Source organism: Battus philenor, unplaced genomic scaffold (assembly GCF_028537555.1).
Source record: "Battus philenor isolate CCGP_79_NKW_IND1 unplaced genomic scaffold, ilBatPhil1.0.hap1 SCAF_19, whole genome shotgun sequence".
Classification (NCBI taxonomy): Eukaryota; Metazoa; Arthropoda; class Insecta; order Lepidoptera; family Papilionidae; genus Battus; species Battus philenor.
The window spans coordinates 11,227,504-11,250,715 of NW_027181681.1; the positions used below are offsets into that span (position 1 = coordinate 11,227,504).

The following is a 23,212-nucleotide window of genomic DNA, read 5'->3' on the forward strand; positions in this document are numbered from 1 at the left end:
ACTTTATATGATAGTGCGAGATTATTGACAATTGAAAAAATATATCGCACATGTCGTCAGTTTTAAGCCTAGTAAGATTTTAGCGACATTATGACATTACTTTTGCGCCACCTGTTATATTGACTAGCATACATTTACATAATAAAATTACTCATTTATAATGGTTTACTCATATATCAGTTAGTCTTGAGGATTAAGAAATGTAAACCTCTTATGTAATACAAATTCATCAAATGACTATTTTTAGAATTTTGATGTTTTTGAAAAGATGAGAAATAAATATTTAACTAAGATATAAGTAAAAATCATAGTTTATATCCAGTCAGTCATATTTATGTTTATTATGAAATTTCATACAAGCCCGTAGAGGCGGCGAAGGTACCCCTCCCCCTCCATTAGGTGGCCCCCTCCATTAGGGGGACCGATGACATAGTCAAAGGGGGAAGTGGCGATGCGGGCATCGCAAGACCGGTCATCCTGTCTGGGTGTCTAATGACTGAAATGAATGAGTGAATGAAATTTAAAAACGGTTTTTGATTTTTTATTACAAAACAGTTCAGCCGAATGATATTAAGAAATAAAACGAGGTTTATTTTAATGTCTTTTATTTTATTATCGAGTAAGTTAATTTATAGTATTAAAAGAGGAAATTTACCTGAGGTATGTTTTAAAAGAGAACGAGAGAAAAGACTGTTTACAACACTCAATACAACGTTATTTCGAAGATATACTAGATGACAGTCTAGTATATCTTCGAAATAACGTTGTATAACGTTTTGATATATCTGAATTCAACGGCGGTTCAAGCGACAACTTCTAAGTTACTCATTCTGAGCCGTCACCGATAATTAAGTTACGTCATAAACTGGCAACACCGAAAATTCAATCTAAAACGTCCCGTTCCAACATAAATTCCTTATGAGTGAACGCATATATAAACTTCAATAAGATTTCTTTTTTTTTGTTTTAAATATAGTTAAAGATATATCATTAATTATTTTCCATACTGATATTTCGTCTTTCTCAGTGTCTTTCATTTTGCCTCTAATCTTCTTTACGGTATCTTTCGTTCCTTTCCATACATAGCCCCACTTCCTTCGCCTTCCCTCCAGAATTCTGCAATTTTACGTTTATTATTTGTTTAACATATTATTTATTCTTAATTCATATTTTCTTACAATCTATATTTCGCTTTTTTTTTTTCAAATATCACAGCTATTTTATCACCAGTATTATTGTCATTATTCTCCTTTTTTAAATTATTTATTGATTTTTATTGCTTAGCCTTATTACCTTTGTGCAGAACTCCTAAAATGGTCTGGCGACACTCCTTCCTTACCTGTGAGGCAATGTTCTCTATTCTCTCTGCTAAATATGGAACAGTCGGTGATCAGGTGCACTATGACCTGGTCCACACTCGGATCACAGATGCGTGAGGGATTCTACCTGAGTTTGAACCTATGAAGGTACTCTGAGTTTCTTTTTGTTTGTTTTTTTTCTCTGAGCCCTTTGAACTCTTTGACTGGCTTTTGGCAGATCAGCGTTGAGTCAGTGGTAGTTTACTACTTATAATTTTAAAATAACTGTTTAAAGGTGTATGTAAATGTCTACTTTACCAAAGATGGTAAGATCTTTGATAATTTCAACCATAGGATGTCCACTGGTGGACATAGCCTCTCATATAGATATGCGGTTTCTGTTCCGTGGTGTCTGTACACTTATAAAAAACACTGAAGAAACGCTGTATTCAATTGAAATTAAAAATTGACAAATTCGTTCTATTACGGATTTGAATGAATATTTGTATATAAAATGATTTTGTATGTAAAAAAAAATTGTTTTAAAAAGTTCTGAATTTTTGTATGTAATTCAAGGTTATTGTAACTTCAGAACGCTAATGTTTTAAACAATATTATTATATGTGATATTATAATAAAATGGGATAAAGAAGAGTTTTGATTATGTACTAGCCAGGAACACTTAGATGAACATCCATCTGAATATTAAAGATAATTTTGTAAAGAATACAGGGTAAGGAAGAATACTGATGGTAAAAAATAAAACGAAATAGTATAAAAAATGTATTTCTAGAGTATAATCGATTACTAAATATAACAATAAATATGTACTAAATAATTGATCACAATGTTTGCAGTCAGCACCGATAGTCGTTGATTTGAGTCTTGAACAAATCGTCACTTAATCTAGGTATAGAAAGAGATTTACATTTTATCATCATTTCAGATATGGGACGCCTACTGCTGGGCGTATACCTCCCCATAGATTCTCCCAAAGATTTAAAATAGCACAAATTGATAGTGGCCTATATCCAACGTCTTTCTACCTTAAAATCGTCCGTCGAAATTCTAAAAATGTCCTGTACATTTTTATTAGTCTTTATTTAGTTTAATACAACATTTTGTTATGTAGGGTCGAGTCCACTATGTGAATATAAATCTATAACAATGTGCCTCAAAAAATAGACCAATAACAGGACTTTTAAGTAAAGGTTCATTTTCACTGGTGGATAATCAACTGTCATACAAAATGCGGGAATTTCCCTTTACGCAAAACTTATGAAATTCATCAATAGGTGTGTCATGGGGACGTAGTTTAGGAACTTTATACATATACACACTGACTATGAAAAGTCTTCATTATATTCCCGCAGTTGTAAATATCTGTCAATATAGTCATTCCGTATGGAACACATGCGGTATACTTCACACAACAGTCTTATTTTATTTAGAATAATGAAATATTTTAACTCGTAAAGTTATTTGTTCTAAAACAGCTTTTTGCGCAAATAAGAAAGACATAAATTGATTGCAACTATTATGTCATATGTAAATCAGTTCTGAATGAGTATCGTATTGTAGTATTCTGGACATGTCTAAATAGTGTTGGTGTAATACTTTGATCAAAACGTAAGGTGAACTTGTCTTTATAATATAGGTTCTTTATTTAGGATCATCGAGGATCTTTGGAGGAACCAAATCAATTTCATCTCCTTCAAAGTAGTCCCCGTCCGAAAAAGCGAACTTTTACGAACGCTTTTTACAGACCTCAAAATAGTCTGATTAGTTTCTTACCGGTACAGCCTTCAAGACCTTTACGGATTTTATCCTCTTGATCGTGTCCTCCTTGGTTTTTTGAATTTGCTGAATAGATAAAAGTCGCAAGGAGTCGTCAATCAGTCGAATCATTGGTTCCGGAACGATATGAGTCGAGTTTTTGTCAAAAAAAGTCACGGAGAACCAACGCAGTATGACATCGACCAATCGAGACTTGACGCGTTGGCTGAACCAAGTGATATTACATTAGGGATGTCTCTAATTGTCAATCAACGATTTTTAAACACTTAATCTTTGATTTTTTGGACGGCGCCCTCATCGGTTTAAAATGACAATTTCAAATTACTTTTTGATCATAGTATATATGGACAGATCTGTTGTGATGAATCTGTCAGAAGTCAGATGAAGTTAGGTTAGTTCGAGACGGTTAGCTAGCTTTAATCCCAGGTGGGTCTTGGCCGTTTCCTCATCAGCGTGTCGTCGGGGGCCACGTGTATCGGGTTGCCGAAGTCAATTCTGATGTTATCTGGTATGGTATCGTAGTACGTGATGTGTTCGCCGTTTTTACCTGTGTAGAGATTTGATATTATTTAAAAATTTTGTAACTGTTTATCTATGCGAATATGTATTTAAAATCGGCTGTCAATATCGAAGAATTTATCATCGTTGAAGTTCATCCTTATTTGCTATAAGTCAAAACGTTTCATTACCGCCATTCAGTTGACTACTAACGCCATCTAATGTACTGAAACATGAACTTAATCTACTTAACAAAGAAATCTATTGAAGTAAAGCTACGGTAACTTAGATTTAAATACATAAAATAAGATTAAAAACAGGTAATGAAAAAGTCTTAGGAGACAAGACTAAAAACTGATGTTTAGTCAAAAGCTCATCACAGATAATTTGTAAGATAACCGTCGCGGAAGGCCTTATTGATTATCAGTATTATTAAAAAATAAAGACACGCAATTTGTGCAAGTAAATTCCCTTCCCCTGTACCCATGAATATATCGATTTTGTAACCACCACTGTTAACTGTAAAAATTTACTGAGAAGAGATTTTGTACTCCAGCAAGGAAACATCAGTTTCTGCATGCAAGAGTTGGGTCATCTGATGTGCTTGTTAAAAATTAAAACAGAGGAATATAGCAAATATGTCACCCCACTTCTCTTTATGAACCTTATAAAAAAGTAAAGAAGAATCAAGTTTATTTTGTACTATAAATAACACTAATTACTATTTATCTTTTCTATGAAGAGACCAATTGTTTTTTAGTACGGAAAAAATTACAGTTTATCCAGGTTAGTGACGGCTGAAAGCTGAAAGCACTAAGTTAAACTAAATATTAATCAATGAATGTACCGGTGAAGTTGAGCCTGGCGATGATGTCTTCCAAATGCAGGCGGTCGAGCGACGCTCGCACAGTGAGACGGTCTCGGAGCAGAGCTCTACGGTGACGCGAGGAACGACGGGAGGCACCAATAGTGTTGCGGGACAGTAGCGGCAACGTGAACACCGTCTCCGATAATGGCGTATCGTCCGGACCGAACTCCTGGTATTGACATAATCATTGGCATAAGAAAATATTGCTGTGGCTTCAAGATATCAATTATTTAATGGAATCAGGCGTTACCTCGCGGAAGTCCATCCTAAGTAAGAAAAGGACCAATATTTAGCTACTTCCGCACATGCAGTGGTAGTCGTGCAATAAAATGCACCGCCCGCCAGCCCGCTGATAAATGCGTATACGGCAAACAATGCGAATCACACAACCGCCACCGCCAAATCACTCAACACGTGCTTCACCCCTCCACGGGGCATCCCCAGGAGTTATGTTACACCGATAAGTGCCACTCTCACTCACACTCTATGTTTGCATGTGCGGAAGTGGCTAAATATTGGTCCTTTTCTTGCTTAAGATATCAATTGTTCACTTAGTCAAAAAAAAAAATTAAGTGGAGAAATCATTAACCAAAACTATCATAGGAATGTAATATAATAAGAACATATTTTTATAATTACTACATGGCGACGCAAAGCGAGAGCAGCAGGAGTACCAAAATCGACCAGAGCATAAATACGATCTCTCATAGTGAAGACTGCACGAATGATAATATAATTTCTGTCGTAATATCTTATTAGTTCTGTAATTTCTGTTATCTTGTCTATTTTTTCCAACAATTTCTCTCCTCTTGTATTTTTACTTCAATAACTTATGTTGTCTTATCACGTGAGTTCAGTAATTCCGTTGTCTTGCGTCATTAGTTCACTAGTTTCTGTTGTCTTGTGTCGTAAGTCAACAATTTCTGTTGCCTTATAACATTACATCAGTAATTTTTATTACCTTGTCTCGTTAGTCCAGTTTTTTTGAACTCTTGTTTTGTTTGCTTATTATTTTCAATTTTCTAATCTAATTAAGTAGTAAATAACATTAATAACTACGTTGTTCCATAGCTAATGTATTGGAATGGGCCATCCTTAGCTTCTAAACTGGTCTACGATGACTCCAGGAGTCCACGAGAAATTCATCGTGGGTCTACGTTGTCGTAACAAAGACATGGGTGTTCACAATTCGTTAGAGGGTCAAGATTAAACTGCTTTCGAAAGTGAAGAACTAAAATGTTGTCTTAACTTTACTCATTATCGTATGATCAGATAATATTTTAAGAGGATCAGCGACTATTACATGTGAAAACATGCATATTCCATATTCAGTACAAAGTGTTGTGGCTTGCAAATTGCAGTCACCGTCCGCTTGTTCATACATACAAAGGGATGAATATGTGATTTTAAGGAATATGAGAAATAGGCTCTACTGATTGTCCACCGGGACCAGTTAAATTTTGAAAGTAGTTTATGATAAAAATATTTAATGGAATCAGGTGTTATTTTGCGGAAATTCATCCAAATAAGAAAAGGACCAATATTTAGCCACTTCTGCACATGCAGTGGTAGTCGTGCAACAAAGTGCACCGCCCGCCAACCCGCTGATAAATGCGCTTGCGCACGACTACCTACCTACGACTACATGCATGCGCGGAAGTGGCTAAATATTGGTCCTTTTCTTACTTATGATAAAAAGTTTGAAAACCTTTGATTTGAACGAATGAGACTGACATATACACATACAAATATTTAAATAGATGTTATTATTACCAAACATTTTCCGCTGACACAGTAAGAGGCATTCCTCTTTCCGCATGAGGTACCGAGAGGGAACCAGCCCTCCTCTCCGTTGACCAGGTAGAAGCGGTGTGCGACCCTTTCGTCCTGACACGCAACTCGACACGGTCGATCAGGATCCTCTGTTGAAAAACAATTTCATTTCTCATTATACAAGCGTTAATTTTTTTATAGAAAGTTCTAGATACATGACCCACTCTCATGTCGATAAACATCTTATAGTTGTGGTGACTTTTACAAAAGTGTTTTCATGTAAAAATATTTAAATGTACTGTCACGAAGAAAAGTTTAATTATATAAAATCTTCTTAAAAAGAAACACGCACTTTGTTTTTTTTTATTCACATTTCCTCCATCTTATTTTGGGGACAGAGATGTCTCTGGAAGAAGGAGAGTGTCTGTACACCCTCCTACTTCCATCTTCCTTCTCTCATCCTTGACAATTTCTATCATTCAACATACAGCATTCACCCACATTACATATACGCATCGCCTCTCACCCCTAGCCACACTTTCTGTTACATTGTTTATTTTATCCTTGTTACGCCACACACCATCCTGCAACCTAATCCCCAGAAACTGTGGCGGCTTTTCTCCTCTTCAAAAAGGGAAGCGATGTTGCCGCAAGTGATAAACATGCACTTTAGAATCGTCAACTATTTTAAGATTATAAGTAGAAAGCTCGGAATGATAATCATCTTAAAATAGCCGGCTACTAACAAAAAAAATTAAATTAAAAAATCATAACTCTGCACTGTTGTCTTCCCTTGTATACCATACCTTACACCTTCTTCTTCTTTTATACGTTCTTCTTCGTGTTGTCCCTGTGTCATGTATTTTTTAAAGGTAGAAGACGTACGGAGTTACTAACAAAGGCAATTTTAGAGCTTTTAGGTTGTAAGAATTTTTTAACCTTCCTCCAGGGCTGTGTATTTTGTGTACAAAAGATTCCTACCAACGAGAATTCCTATAGAGAGATAATAAATGTTGTCTGAGGGACCAGAACTTATGTGACGGTGTAGTTTCACTGACTTTAAGTGTTTTTCTCTACATTTGTTACAGCACTCACCTAAAGCCGGAGATATCTGCATCCCCAGCCCCGACAGCCGTCTCACTCTCTCTTTGTATTTAGAACAGACCATGGTTGCGTATTGATAAGGTGACTTCCTCTGGGTACAGCCCTGAAAAAATTAATGATTTTCTTAATTTACGACGTATTGTTACTTCAGATAACAAGGGTCACCGATGCCTAATTCACATGTTCCATTGTAAGTAGTGTACTACTTATGGTTCATACTATAGTGTACCATTTGATATAGTTTACTACTACTGGTTCATACTTAAATATTTTATTGTACAGAGTAATAAACTAGTGGTTTTTATTAGAATGTTTCATTCCGCAGAATATAGTACTAGTATTAAATACTAAAATGTTTAATTTTACAGAATGTTTTACTACTGGTTTATACAAGAACAATTTGTACATGGTGTACTACGAGGTTCATACTGGATTATTTCTTTTGACAGAATGTACTCCTAATGGTTTATAGAAAAGTGTACCACTTGACAGATTGCACGTTATTAGTGGTTCAAACTAGAATGTTTTAATTATGCAGTGTACTAATTGTGGTTCGTACTAGAATTATCCCTGTGATATAATATACTCCTAGTGGTCCATACTAGAATATTTACAACAATGTTCTACTGCACGGAGTGGGTATATTCGGTTGTAAACTATGGCCCAAGCGTAAATATTTCATCACTTAAAAATGGTTAGAAAATGAATGAGTAAGTTGAATTTTGTGGGGGACGTGATGTTGGCATACCAGGTCCGGGCGTGAGGAGTCAGGACGACACAGCTGTATGGTGGTGGTGCGTGTTTGAGAGCGCACCAGCCGGATGCCGCTGCCGGGGCTGATGCAGTGATAGTGGCAGCCGCTGGTGGCTCGCCACTGTGATCCCACCGCTCGTCGCCAAGTCCCTGAACTCTTGCTCCTGGTGGGGTAATTCAAGTTTTATAAAATAATACGAAGAAATATATCATTCTTATAATTAGACTCTTTTCATAACAGTGCGGTCCTATAATGGCTTTCATATGAAAATTTAATACTTTTTTCAAATGTAATCTTTTTAAAATGTTATAAAAATCAGTCAGATACATAAGGTATAGCCAAAGTTAACTTATTACAAGGTTATATATGCTACATGCATGACTTTTAAGCATGTAACTTTCTGTTACATTTGAATTTAGAAAATATTTAAATATTTATTATTAGTAGATAGGAAAATACGGAAATGGTTGTAATAAAGTTTTTTTAAGATTAACTTGGACTGTAACTATTACAGACTGTTTCTAAGTGGACATGAGACATATTAATACAGAAATTACTTCTTCCTTTTGTAATATTTCCTTGACTTTGAACCTGTGTATATTTTGGTCAGGTTATTTATTTGCCTATTGAGATTCTCAATCTTATAAGACTGGCCGAAGTCTAAGGGCGTCTAGACTAGATTTCTTTATGGTAATTGAGTTCCAGGGATATCCCAAGGATGTCTACTTGAGCTGTTACTTTAGTTATAGCTTCGAATTGGAAGATCGCTTAGGCGGACGCTTTATGGAGTATAGGTACTTGGATGCCTGAGATAACTTCGGCTTGGTGATTTCTCGATAAGTGTTTCTAATTTTGATTTTAAGGCTCTAGAGAAAGCTGAAACTTGACGTAATGGGGTGCTGTTATTGAATTATATAAACCAAGGTATGAGAAAGAAATTGTAGATGTCTTACGTAGGAGGCGGGTGGGGCGTGGCCGTGTGTAGTGCCTGCCATTCGCAATCTCCGGGTTTCAAAGAAAACTCGCTGTCGGCGTTTGTATCGCATGTGAATCTCTGTTGATAAAAATCCTCATTTATTATGCACATTAGGTTATTTACAGTAACAACTCATGTACACCATAAGATGAAAGCCAGAACATAATTAAAGTTGATTAAAGTTATAGTTACATTGAACTCAGGTTTAACTCTTACGGGAGTTTTTAACGGATCCTGCTATAAGCTCAGACGATGATTTTAAGCAGTTACTTTGTAATATCGTTTATGTAGCTATAGATCTATTCATTACGAAACTTTATTATGAATTTAATATATTTTACAATTAGAAGAATCTTTTCTTTTTTTTAATTAAATTGCGAGATTCTTTCTAAAGCCTGTGGTCTGGAAAATAATAATAACACAACGTCCGAAGTAGAAGTGTGTATATGAATTCAAATTTTGCCCATATTTTTTACACCAATATAAATCGTCAGCAAATCACAAGTCGAAAAATTTTGAGCGCTCTCTTTCGATGTATATAAATAATTATATTTCTGTGGAATTCCCCTTTTCTATGCGTCGATAATGACGTAATGTAGCTTGAACAAACTTTTTAAATTTCAAAGATCAAAGATACCATTGCTTATAAAAGAGTCACTAATGTTATTAAGTCTAGATAAAGATATATCTAGCCTGTTTCTTGCTGCGTAAAATTAACTTGTGATTAGTTTTTCTATCAGTATACTTTGGAAACATATCTCATATCTTTCATATTTCATCACGAGAGCTTAGTATGAGTTTGCGGATGATCACATAGCTTCTGGGTATTCAATCTTAAAAATACATTATTTTAGTTGCAATTTTTACCTTGTGTGTGATCAGTGATGATTTATATATAATGAATACAAGCTATATAGCATCGAAATATTATATAGGTTTGTAAAGTTTCCATCCTTCACAATTAGACCGCTACAACGATGAAACATATGAAATGTCTTTTACGTCTAAGAGGTTATTACTAAATATAATTACAAAATTGTATATATTAATAATTTATAACTATATTTAAATGACGAGTCTTTTTTGTTTAATATCCCCATAAAATATATACTAATTTTTGTGACATATTTTTTTATTTGTTAAAGATTAGTCAAAACATGTGGACCAGTAAAATAAGAGATGCTGGTACATGTGAAGTGGACGCCGAAAAGATAGTGATGGAACGGATTGATTTGCAGCGGCAAAATTAAGTAAATGTTGATGTTAGAGAGTGTAAGACATCTAGAAAGAGAGGGAACATGTTAGTGCAGGGATGAGCAACACGCGGCCCGCGGGCCGCATGCGGCCCTCGAGGCAAGTAAATTTTAATTTATTTTTGTATTTTTAAAAAAAAATGCTAGAATCAAGACTTTAAAGATAATAAAAGTGTCTAATTAGTTGTAAATCGGTTGATTAAGAACATAAATTACGTTTAGAACATGGTTTGAGCCTTGAATATATACTTTATTTTTTTTAATGGCCCACTGTTTTTGAAACTGCGGCCCTCCGACCAAAAAGGTTGCTCACCCCTGTGTTAGTGCTTATATTACCTGACAGAGTCCGGATATGCAGAACATGGGCGCGACTCGCGAGCAAGCCGTGCCATCGGGCAGGCTCCAGCCTCGAGATTTGTAGCCTCCACCACGAGTGTCGCACCACACTGCGCATGCGCTGCTTACGTCTGCAATACCATTGGTCGTCAGACCTTTGAATGAAATCGGTCATGTACGAGCCAGTAGACGCGGTCATGGTGGCGTTCTTTGTGGGAGACTTATGAATGAATAGATGAATGAAAATCTTCTCTATTTATTTTTATTTTTTACGATCTTTAATAGCTTTATGATAAGTTAACATGGAGACAGGATATTGCAATACGTTACTAAGGATACCTATTGTAGGTACTCTTATAATATAATGCCAGTAATAATTTATTTATTTATTTAAACTCTATCGTACACTATAGATAATAACTAAATGAAAATAAACAGTTTATTTAGAGGTACAAGTGGCGGTCTTATCGCTCGTGGCATATCTACACCAGACAACTTTTAAAGCCAAGCCAACAATAAGGATCTTTTCCCTTTCTATTTTAATTTTCCAAATTTTGGAAATCCCTGTTATGGGTGTGCACAAGTCATGAATACGTAATATTGTATACATATAGAATAACTAGTTATTTGTTAAAAAAATTAAATGTGTAGGAATATAGCCCACTTGTCAGGAGAAAGCTAATAATATAATATCTTATATATTGTCTGTAATAATTTTAATATAGCTGACACTAAAAATCTCCTAAGATGTGTTTAATACTTCTTCTGTAACAAATAATTTTTCGCTCTTTTGGTGGGGATAAAGTTTATAAGGTGCTCACCATCAGAGTCTATCCTTTGCAGTCCAGTCCCAATAAGGTCTGGATCCACGTCGCGTGCACGAAGGCATATCTGGTCCGCGAACTCGCGTACTGTCATCCTCGGCACTTTGTTGCACTGGAAGATATCTAGTCAGTATATTTGGTTATATCAATAGCAAGCTATATATATATACACGTGAAAACTTACCTGCTGAGCGTGACAGGATTGGTACTTCTTATCGTGGCCTGTACAGTAGCTGTTTCCGTTTTCATTCCTGAAAAAAAAAATATTGTTATGGTAGGTTCGGTAGAATGTGATGCAAGGCTCTGATATAATTACCATAAAAATTGCTCACTGTGATCAAAAATTACACATGGTCACTGTGAACAAAGAGCAAAAGAACCATAGCTAAAGACTTTCACTATGTCCTAAGACATATTGTGGCGAAAGATCCTCACCGTGACTAAAGATGCTCACTGTGATCAAAGACTCTCAATTGTGATCAAACATTATGAACTGTTCCTGTGATAAATTTGTAGCGGTAGCCTATGCTCTGCGGTGGACGTTCTTGGGCTGAAATGATGATCATCGACGATGCTCACTGTGGCCAAACGTTATAAAACGGTTTTCTTAGAAATTTATGGCGGAGGCTTATGTTCAGCAGTGGACGTTCCAATTCCAACTCTGAAATGGTGAACATCGAAGACAATATCTGTGGCCTAAAATCTTCGCTGTGATCAAAAGATACTTACTGTGACCAAAGGCTCTCACTATAACCAAATATGACTGTGGTTAGAGGTATCCTCACTCTAGCCAATGATTATTACTGTGGCCAAAAACCGTGGCCATAGATGCTCACTGTGAACGTTAAAGGTACTCACTGTGATCATTATTGTTTTTTTTACTATGTACACCCTAAACTGCCCTCTCCTTCATGCCTCTTATCGCTATCCAAAGCTTGTCCGGTAGAGACAGCCACGAACGATAAGACAAGCAGTCTTATCTTCTATATGTATATAAAATGTTCCTTTTTTTAGTTATTACCTGTTTATATAGAGTTTTGGTGTATAATAAAGTGTAAATAAATAAATAACCTCACAACGAGCTAAGATTTTCACCAAGGCTTAAGATGTTTACAATAGGTAAAGATGTATACTAGTCAAAGATACTCACCTAGGTCGGTTACACCTGCGGGTGGCTACTGCGACTCCCGCAGCGGCTGGTGCATGGGTGTCGTCTAATAGACAGGCAGACGCGCACTCCGACCAGTGCGACCAACGTCCCCACGATCCTCGTCGCACCGTGGAACCTTCGCGCTCTACGCAAGCACCACCGCGACAATACTGAAACGGTTGACATTAAACTATAGTGCTACAAAAACTGCTATACCACGCCTTAGGTAAGCGCGCTCGAGCAGGAGGGGGGGGGTCGGTGGTTCCATTAGACCCGTTCGCCGTCAACGCTCGCAGCACCAACTATGCTATTCTCGGTAAGTACAATGATTTCAGTAACAGTACTTTACATATTAAAGTAATTTTTGTATAAAAGTTATCCTAATAAATGAAAGTGATGTGAATAGAAGAAACACAATGTCTGTCGCATATTCGTAGATTTTTTTTATTTAGAGCGGCATTTTGGTATCATTTCCCGTGTCAAATGACAGCATAAAGCTATCCACTACTAGCGCCATCTACCTAACCAATTATCAAACTATGAAACATGTTTGGCAGCTATTATAAATAAATTATAAACATTTAACTTTTTATAGGCTAATTATCTTTATAAGTTTACAATAATTCATCGATTACTAGTATCAAATGCTATACTATTGAATGTTAGTTTCTGATTTCAAACTTTCAATTAGCTAGAGTAAGCATAACCTTACCATGTCTTCCCCACACCTCGTGCCTTCAAGAGCGGGATGCGATGTCCACGTGTATCTTTCTCTTTGGCAATGTAAGTCTCTGCATATATCCTCTAAGTTCTGGGCCGCTGAGTGTCTGCTACCGCTTCCGTATTTAAGCATACCTTAATGAGACAGAGAAGGCATTAAAATAGAGAGGTATGTCCTCTCACCTTTTCCACATGTCAACGATGAATTTAAGCAAAACTGTATCTTAGTACAATGAGGAGCAGTCATTGGATTCCGGCAGCACAAGACCGGTCATCATGCCGATCTTTTGATGAAGGATATGCCTTGTAGTGGTGATATATTCATTGACATGATGATGATGGTGATGATGATACGTTGTTATTGCAAATGAATGTCCCGAATGCTTTATTTCACGCAAATGATCGAGACAAAGAAAAATACTCTCCTAGTCCTTAAATGCAAAATGATGAAAATCTGCAACATACTACTTAAACGGTATAAGTAGCAGTAAATGCATAATGTTGTATAGATGCAACATAATATTTTGAAAAAAAAATTAAATAAGTATAAGAAAATTATACATATATGAAAATATTTTCCTCTGCATTGTAGTGTACCTATCTGTAAGATACATATTTTTTAAAAGTATAAATAAAAGTCATGCATTTATGGGCTACATTATTTCTATATTACTGAAGTTCGCGTTCGAGTTACTGAAGAGCTGTTTTGATATCATCTTCCTCTACTTTTCTTAGTGCAGTAGTAGTAGAGAGTCCAGTTATTGACTTGATCACACCAAAGGGTAGGTAACCGTCCACGTGATGTTTTATCGCCTACTTTGTCTACAATCAGTAGTTGATTCAATTTATCTGATTATCTGTTGGACAGGACTAATATACAGCTACTTCCGCTATGTAGCAGTAGTCGTGCAATAATGTGCACCGCCCGCTGTTACAACTGTAACAGCCACAGTCCCGGAGAGGGGTGAAACACGTGTTGAGTGATTTAACGGTGGTAGTTTTGTTTCGCATTGTTTACCGCACTCGCATTCATCAACTGGCGGGCGGTGCACTTTATTGCACGACTACTGCTACATAGCGGAAATAGGTATATATTAGTCCTTTTCTTACCTAGGATGGACTTCCGCAAAGAAACACCTGAATCTATTAGGTGTATGCAGGACGATATGATCAAAGTAACTAGTCTTAATATTGAATGGATTGTTTAAATTTTAACAACAAGTCTTTTTAGAAATCTATCGCGGAAGCTTTACGCAGCAGTGGACTTTCTAAGGCTGAAATGTAGATGATGTCATTTGGTACATTGTTTCAGAGAATACATAATTTGAAGTTTGTATTTAAAAAAATGCGTTTTAATATCACTTACATTGTTGATCAGCGTCAAATCTCTCCCCGGGGAGTATGCCTTCGGCACTGTGGTCCAACTGTCCAGCAGAGTTGCCGTGATCCAGTAAACAACGGGATTGAACTGTGCTGTGAAGATCATTAGAGAAGATTCATGAGAAACAACATTTTAGGGTAATTTCGTTTTTGGTTACATTTAGTGTTTAATAATTTAGTACGAGATAGAATTCGGAATGAAGAGATCCTCAGACAGAAGTAATCGAATTAGCTCATTCGATTGGCAGGTTTAAGTGGCAATGTGCTTTCACGAACCGTATAGAAGAGATCGGCCATGGTACTAGAACCTTGAGGCTTTAAATCTCAAGTAAGAAAAGGACCAATATTTAGCCACTTCCGCACATGCAGTGGTAGTCGTGCAATGAAATGCACCGCCCGCCAGCCCGCTGATAAATGCGTATGCGGCAAACAATGCGAATCACACAACCGCCACCACCAAATCACTCAACACGTGTTTCACCCCTCCACGGGGCATCTTCAGGAGTTCGGGCTGGCGGGCGGTGCATTTCATTGCACGACTACCACTGCATGTGCGGAAGTGGCTAAATGTTGGTCCTTTTCTTAATTAGGATGAACTTCCGCGAAGTAACGCCTGATTCCATTAAATGTAAATCTCATTACACGTAATTTTACTTACTTGAATTTCTACAGAAATATAAACTGTTTTGTAATTAAATGTTGTTTTTTATTTAATTTAACTATTGATTTAAGTTTTTAGATGTCCGCTGAAGCCTTAAGGTTCTGGAAAGGATACTATGTACCGGCAAACGCAGTATAAGACGAAAACCCATTAGATAGACAAACCACTTCGTAAAATCATCGGATAAAGTTGGATACAAGCTGCTTATATTTTTATACGTAAGTAATTAAGTAATTAAATATAACTTACTCGAGAAACTTTTGTAGGTAGTTCTTGCTACACTGCGACCAGGTGATCTTACCGCTGCCCAACGTTGGGCTCATGATATATGCGCTTGGATCGCATCCGTTGTCAGCTAACGGCCCGTCGTGACGCATTCCCAAGCTAAATACACAATAAAATTAAAATTGAATTTATGAAATAAAAGATTGACTGGTTACAAAAAAAAATTGTTTTAGACCCTAATTCAGGTAATCAGTAAACGTATTCTTAACCTATATTAGGACAAAATGACAGAATTTTATTATTAGATTTTTTTATTTAAAGATGTTATGTTTATACCTTGCAGTGGGCCTCTAAGAGAAGCAACGAAGACAAGAGATAGAAAGAGAGATAGAGAGATATTATCAATTCGGATTGTAAAATTTTCTTTAGTTATAAATTTTAAATACATTGTTACAATGGACATAATTAAATAGATTAATCGGATGTGGTATATTTATGATTTTGACCATGGATGCACAGACCGCGGCGCGCCGGTCGAATACTGGTGGCCCGCCGACAGCAAAAACAATATTCTCGTACATTGGAAAATATTGGATTCCAGAATAAAACCAAAAAACAATATGTCCAAAAAGTAATTTGAACCTCGCGCGCGCGCTATTATTATTATTTAATTCTTTATTGTCTTTAATTACCTATATTTATGGCGGCCGGCCCGCCAGCAGTTCATGATTTGCCTGAGCGGCCCCTAGTCTTGATAAGTCTGTGCAACCATGATTTAGACTATGTATATATGTAACAATATTTATTATTGCTATAAAATGCTATATAACAACACTAAGCACAGTTTATGTAAGGCTGTTAAAACTTCGGTTTGCTTATTTAGTCGCATTAGCTATATGATAGTTTGAATGGAAGTTAAACACACATATATATATACAAATTTATACTGATAACGAACAAACTAACTTGTGTCCAATCTCGTGAGCCACGACGTACACGCTTTCAAAATGTCTGCCTTCGTTCACTGTACAACTACTTGTTACTGTGCACATTCCAGCGACTGGTGCTAAGCCTGAAAGGGAATTTAAATTTATAAAACCTGTAAAGCAGTGATTCCCAAAGTGATCTATATCAACCCCTAGGGGTCTATGACAACCTGCAAGGGGTCTACGTCAGCGAAAAAAAAATTGAGGGGTTCATGAAATGAAAATGGCGGTCCACGATAGTGGATCTCAACACATACACTGATAGTTCCTATTTACTTACATCATACTATCTTATAATATCAAAACATTTACATTATTTATAAATGTACCTATGAAGTAAAAAAAATGTTTATTTAATGTTACGTATATTTTACATAACGGATACAAAATTTTATTTTGAGTAGTTTTAATTTAAATTCAATTACTAAATGTATAAATTACTAATGTGTTATTACTTTAAGTTTTTAACACTAAACTTCACTACAGTTAGAAATTTACGGGAAATCAATATCAGGTAAGTAGGGGGTCTACCTAACAAGGAAAAACATAGCGTGGGGTCTACGACACAAAAAAGTTTGGGGAAATCTGCTGTAAAGCAAACAAATTATTGAGACGTTTCTTTTTAGGTAATGAATCAAAACTAAAACCTGATTAGCTACAAAGGACTGAATAGGGTTTTGGGAGATGAGCTCTAAATGGTCTGCCGGAGAGAGTGAGAAGTAAGATGTGTTAAACTTCAGCTCTCTTCTTTAAGACAAGAAGAAATAATTCTTGGGAGTTAGATCCATGTACGTGGCAAAAGCTGTAACATCTTCATCACCATTTCAGCAACGTCAGAAATTGACCAGCCATAGATTCTAATAAGACGATTGAAAGCAACCAGCGTCTATCGTCTTCCGAGGATCTTTATAATGTCTATCCATATGAATGGATATGCTATGATATCAAAGAGAGCTAATTCGGTTCAACTCTGCCAGAGTGGTGGTAGCCCTATACAATCGGACTAGTTGAGAATAGAACGAATACTGTCAACTTCCCAGCCATATACCCTTTCCAACAATTCACCTTGTAACAATGTACTAATGTTACCTTACATCACGTTTATTTTATATATGTTTAATAAGATTTATGTGTGTTTTTATAAATACATTACTAAACAGAAATTCTTAAACAGTATTTACTCAAAATGCTAATACTAAATCTCAAGACCTGGCACCACGGCACCCGGCATTTGATATAGCACGTGTGAAAAAATATTTTTGTTGAATGATCATTTAAGTTAGTTTTGCCAGCACATTCCTTCACGGCCAATTCTTTTATCACACAGACTGTTCATCCAGTTAAATTTATCCGAGTCGTTGGAGTATTGGAAATAAAGATAACATTTTTCTCAGATCAAAAATTATGTGCCATATCAAATGCCGTGTATTATAATAATTATATATATTACACAGAATATAGATAAAAATAATACAATTTAATCTTTTGAACATTTATTAATTGATTCAAAATGAAGTCTATATATATTAGAAAGGCGTTTTTAATAGACCCAAAAAAAATAGTTAAATGGAGTCTAAATTTAAAATAAAAAAAAATCAATTGTTATATTACGTGCAAAAATTTTCGTTTATGTAAAACTAATAATGCAATCAGTTTGTTTACTGCCTGCTATGAAAGGAGACAATTGGACCGTTACTAATTAGATCGATGCTTCATTATGATTACTCTTTGCCAATACCTGTATATTAAGATGCAATGTATAGTGTACAAATACACAATGTACTGTTGGAATTTGGGAGAAGGAGATTCATAATTGATTTACGACTTCGAAAATTAAAATATATAATCATTTCAGAATTTACATTCTGTGTATACGAATATTTAAAAATTATTGCCATAAGAAAAAAAATTGTCTGTAGGGTCTTCATCCGTCGAAGTAAATTTGAAAAGTCCTACTAATATAGCTTCAAAAGTCTGTTTTAGAAATGAGTTAACGTTTGATTTTGATAGACCTCTTTCACAGATTCACTATAAATAACATTCATTTATTCATTCATATCAGTCGATAGACGCCGACTGAATAGCTTGGGTTCCTTAAAAATCGTCACAATTGGTATTGCTCGCATCAAGAAACTTTTCGCGATTTTAATTATGTTATTGATCCACCTTGTGGAGAAGCTGCCCAAGCCTACTGTCTCGTGGACACCATACGAGAACCTTTCGGCTCCAACGACCGTCGGATATAAGAGTGAAATGCCATGTTTACTGCTACTTCAGACGAACAATTCTTCGAGCTATATATACTGACTTTTTTCTGCCCAGACCTCTTCATTAGTCTCTGGGTGACCTTGAGCTTATAAGGCCCTTCGTAATCGACCACGTCACGGATCCATATATCATCACTAGCAAGACACATTGGTAAAAGATTTTTAACCTCGTGGTGAGTGGTATTTTGGAGAAAACGCTTACAGTAATACCCCGCTTTACGCGACCCCGTTATACGCGGTTTCAATATAACGCGAATTGTAAATTTTCGCGCTCAAATGCCTTGAATTACGCGAAAGAGTGCGTATAAATATAATGTAGTCATCAACTTCTCTATGGTGTCTTGACCATCTGTCAAACAATTAAAAACAGTGTTGGGTGTTATGAACGTATTTTACAAAAACGTAAACAAAACGTTACCCAAAAGACAATAGATGTATTTTTCCGTAAAAAATAAGAGTATGTATTGCATAAAGTGTTCCTAGAATTAAAGTGATTGATTAAAATGATTTGTATTTTTTTGTAATAATTTTTGACTATGTTTAATCATAAACCTCGTTATACGCGAATTTCAGTTAACGCGATTTTTTTTGGAATGTATCCCTCGCGTAAAGCGAGGTATTACTGTATTTGAAAAAATAAAATAAATGAAATAAATAAACTTTTATTTCATAAATTTATTCATGGTGTTTTAATTGAATAGATAATACCATTTTTGTTGTACTAATGAGGAACTATATGTTTCTCTAGGAACAATTCATGCTTAGTTTACTTATGCTGCACCGTATAATCTAAACAAGATGTTGAATAAAATAAAGTGTCTATTTATAACGCGTCTTAATAGGTGTTGTTTTGTACTTCAGCTTTGAAGAGTTGAAATTATGAAAAAAAATTTTTTTGCTATATTAGACTAATTAAATAAATTACTAGCGTATTCTTTCATATAGTTTTACGTGTTTGATAAGTGTGAAATAACAAAAACTTACCCACAACTTGACTGCTAACTTTACCGTTCTTGTTAACGACGTACAAGTCAAGACCTGTTAGGATCAACGCATGATCCCAATGCAATGGGTCGTTGTCACCTGGTGGATTTTCAAGTCGCTGCCATGTACAAAAATTACTTAGAAACCTGTCTATATCGTGCGGTCTCTTCAAGTTCACTGGGTCCTCGTGTAATATCTCCAATCTTTTCAGGATGAAATTCACGGATTTGCCCAGTGATGGGTCGTGATATATCAGTTGGACAGCGTTAATCATGGCCAAAACGAATCTCACTAGTTCTCTTTCGGTGTCATTTGGAAAATTTACTGTCATATGTTTGTACAAATCTCTATCAACGAATACAGCTGTTTCTACGAATATCACCGGAGATATAGCTCGTTTCTCTCGACTAGAATTCTGTGATATATTCTCTATAAATGCACCGATTGTTTTGTTTCTCGAAGCTAAATTTAATTTATACTCATCCAATGTGATGTTTCTTCTTGTTTCTTCCACGTCTCGTTTTCTTCTGTGCTTTGACCATGTTCGAACTATTTCTGGGGAGTTAGTATTAATAATCTTAGTTCTTTCTATACATGTATCACTTTGTTGTTTGTTATTATTATCTGTGCTTCTGTCTTCTAAGCGTTTTACAATGACGTGTGCTGTCATATCGTCGGTATGAAACCTATCAGGTAGAGGATGGATATAGTAGAAGTTTCCATTTGCTTTAAATAATCCTCTCTAGAAAAAAAAAACAATGACATTTTTATGATGAAAATATATAATTATCATAGATAAATTAATTTTAATGGTAGGAATTTCATCTTATTCATTTTAACGAACAAACTGCAGGGACAGATATAAGGTACACAAACGCTTGCAATGCAGTTAAATTTTGGTAAAGTTACACCAGGTATAAGGAGCTGAACTGGACCTGCATTCCAGTACAGCCAGGTACCAGGCAGCTTTCTTTACGCCCCCAGAGACACCCACATTAGTCTTTTAAACCACGGACTCCCACATCTATTAAATTTTATAACACTATACGTTATAAAAATTCTTAAATAACATCCTTTGAATGGATTGGACAAAATTTTAATTCAATAAAAGAGTTTCATGTAATATAAAAAGAAGACATTAAACTGGTAGCAAAAATCATGCTTGGTTGTACTTTCACACTTATTTCTAATCATCTTGTGTGTAGTGATCACTCTAAAGTACAATTTCTATTGGAACGCGACAAGTCAATAAATACGCAGTGCAATGTCTGCACAGACAAATTTAATATGTAGCGATAGTATCATATGTTACTTGTAAGTAAATAAACAATATATTTGCACTTTTAAATCTTTTATGTCTATAATCAACCAGCCTGTATATAAATTATATTTACCACATCTCCACAAGCATATAAAGCAGCGTTATCACTTCTGTAATAACACCGATCTAATTCTTCATCTGAATGTTGATCGACAGCATCCGTAACGTTTTTCCATCTTCGTATAAATAAGAATTGTGGATCTAGGATAGTGTTTTTTGGACTTAGTTTTATATCTAAATGCTTCTTGAGCGAGTTAAGATCGGGGTTGTCTTGATAAAGAGAACGCTTACGACGCCTTTGATGTCTTAAATGTAATACCTCGAATTGTGCATCTGTGAAAATAAAAATAATATTTATTTCGTAGCATACTTACCTATCAAAAATTACATCAACTATAAAACACTTTTGTATCTGTAATAACAATAGATATTACTCGTTAATTATTTGCGAAACACTATCAATAATATTGAGGACTGCACCGAGTATTTCTTTAAAAACATAGGTATCAATATGTATTAAGTCTTGCACTATGTAATCATAGTATATATAAGATATTTACAATTAAATCAATTTAAATAAATAGTATTAAATAAGTGACATTACATTATTATATTATTAAAAAACAATAGTTTGTGTAACACAAAGTAACTATTTGTTATATTTGCGAGTTTAATTTACAATCTGCAGAAGAATCTTAAGATAAGTATGCATAATATCAAAAACACACGACCAATTTAAAAATGACACGTACCGTTAGGATTTGCGCCAATCAGAAATAACCTTTCCGATTCCGTTAGATGTTCCAGTAATTGTTTTGAGTGTTCCTGTAAAAAATAAAATACAAAATTATTTATCCGATTAATAAAATACAATACGTTGTTTATATCAATGTCAAAGTAAAATAGGTCTCCCACAAAAATATTTATGAGGGAATATATCATAATCAGAAAAGGACCAATACATAGCTACTTATGCACATGCAGTCGTAGTCGTGCAATAAAGTGAACCGTCCGCCAGCCCGCTGATAAATGCGCATGCAGCAAACAATGCGAATAAACTTTATTGCACGACTACGTCTGCATGTACGGAAGTACCTATATTGGTCCTTTTTTTTCATGTATCATAATCGCCACGCTTGGCAGACAGGTTTACTAACGCAGTATGGTATTATGGTACGCAGAAGACGCTGCTGCCAATCCTCTGAAAAATTGTTTGTGAGCAGTGGCAATCTTATATATTAATGCATAAAATGTGAGAAATATGAGATAGTATCGAAGAAGTATAAGGAATCGAACACGCGACCTATGTTCGCAAGTGTCAGTCTATTGCCGCTAGGCTACCAGTACTCATCGTCATGCAGTAGTCTAATTAAATATTATATAATTACACAGGGTGATTGGTTACCGATGTAAAAGCTTTAAATTGGTAAAATTGTTTAACTTTTAATAAGAGAATCTCCTCAATCAACCCACCACTCGTCTTATAATATTTAAATGTTTATAAAATATTACGTTAATGAAATTTAAGATATCTAAAATCTATATGACAAATGGAAATGTCTTGAAATTTACGAAATAATATAGTATAGCGACTTGTTTCTTGATGGGTGTTGTTACTCTATGCAGGAATGCTTTATCGATTGCCTTATTGAATCGATTCTCAACACGTGCATCTGAATTGCATATACCATACGTACACATTATTTTGAAATATAGCCGACATCAGTCGCTAACGTGATCGGACACACCCCTTTCCATTCTATCAACCTTGGTACAAATGACAAAGAAGTTAGCTAACCTTTGATATTACACTGTACTTCTAGTGAATGTCTTTTATTTTAAACCTTACCTTTTTAACACAGTGAACAGCTGCGATTTTTCAATTTAAAAAGATCTCAAAAAATTCTCGGATTACTGAATCCATATTTTCACTCATAGCTGGTATAATATAGTGTATCCCAACCTTTTTTGTCATATCCCATCATAGTCTTTCTAAACTTACCCCTCCCCCCATGTAACATACATAATTTTTATATT

The 23,212-nt window shown here is 35.3% G+C and overlaps 1 protein-coding gene across 1 annotated transcript; it reads right to left on the minus strand.

The window, feature by feature from the left end:
- Positions 1 to 3,511: 3,511 nt before the first annotated feature.
- Positions 3,512 to 22,933, minus strand: LOC137921721 (A disintegrin and metalloproteinase with thrombospondin motifs 16-like). Its single transcript, XM_068764533.1, has 19 exons — positions 22,910 to 22,933; positions 21,928 to 22,000; positions 21,249 to 21,508; positions 19,855 to 20,596; positions 16,584 to 16,689; positions 15,642 to 15,776; positions 14,718 to 14,824; positions 13,344 to 13,486; positions 12,632 to 12,801; positions 11,666 to 11,732; positions 11,479 to 11,593; positions 10,658 to 10,788; positions 9,046 to 9,146; positions 8,087 to 8,255; positions 7,330 to 7,441; positions 6,235 to 6,383; positions 4,558 to 4,630; positions 4,441 to 4,512; positions 3,512 to 3,642 (listed from the first exon to the last, which is right to left on the minus strand). The coding sequence occupies exons 1-19, from the start codon at positions 22,931 to 22,933 to the stop codon at positions 3,512 to 3,514; spliced, it is 2,880 nt and encodes a 959-aa protein (XP_068620634.1).
- Between the last annotated feature and the right edge of the window lie 279 nt (positions 22,934 to 23,212).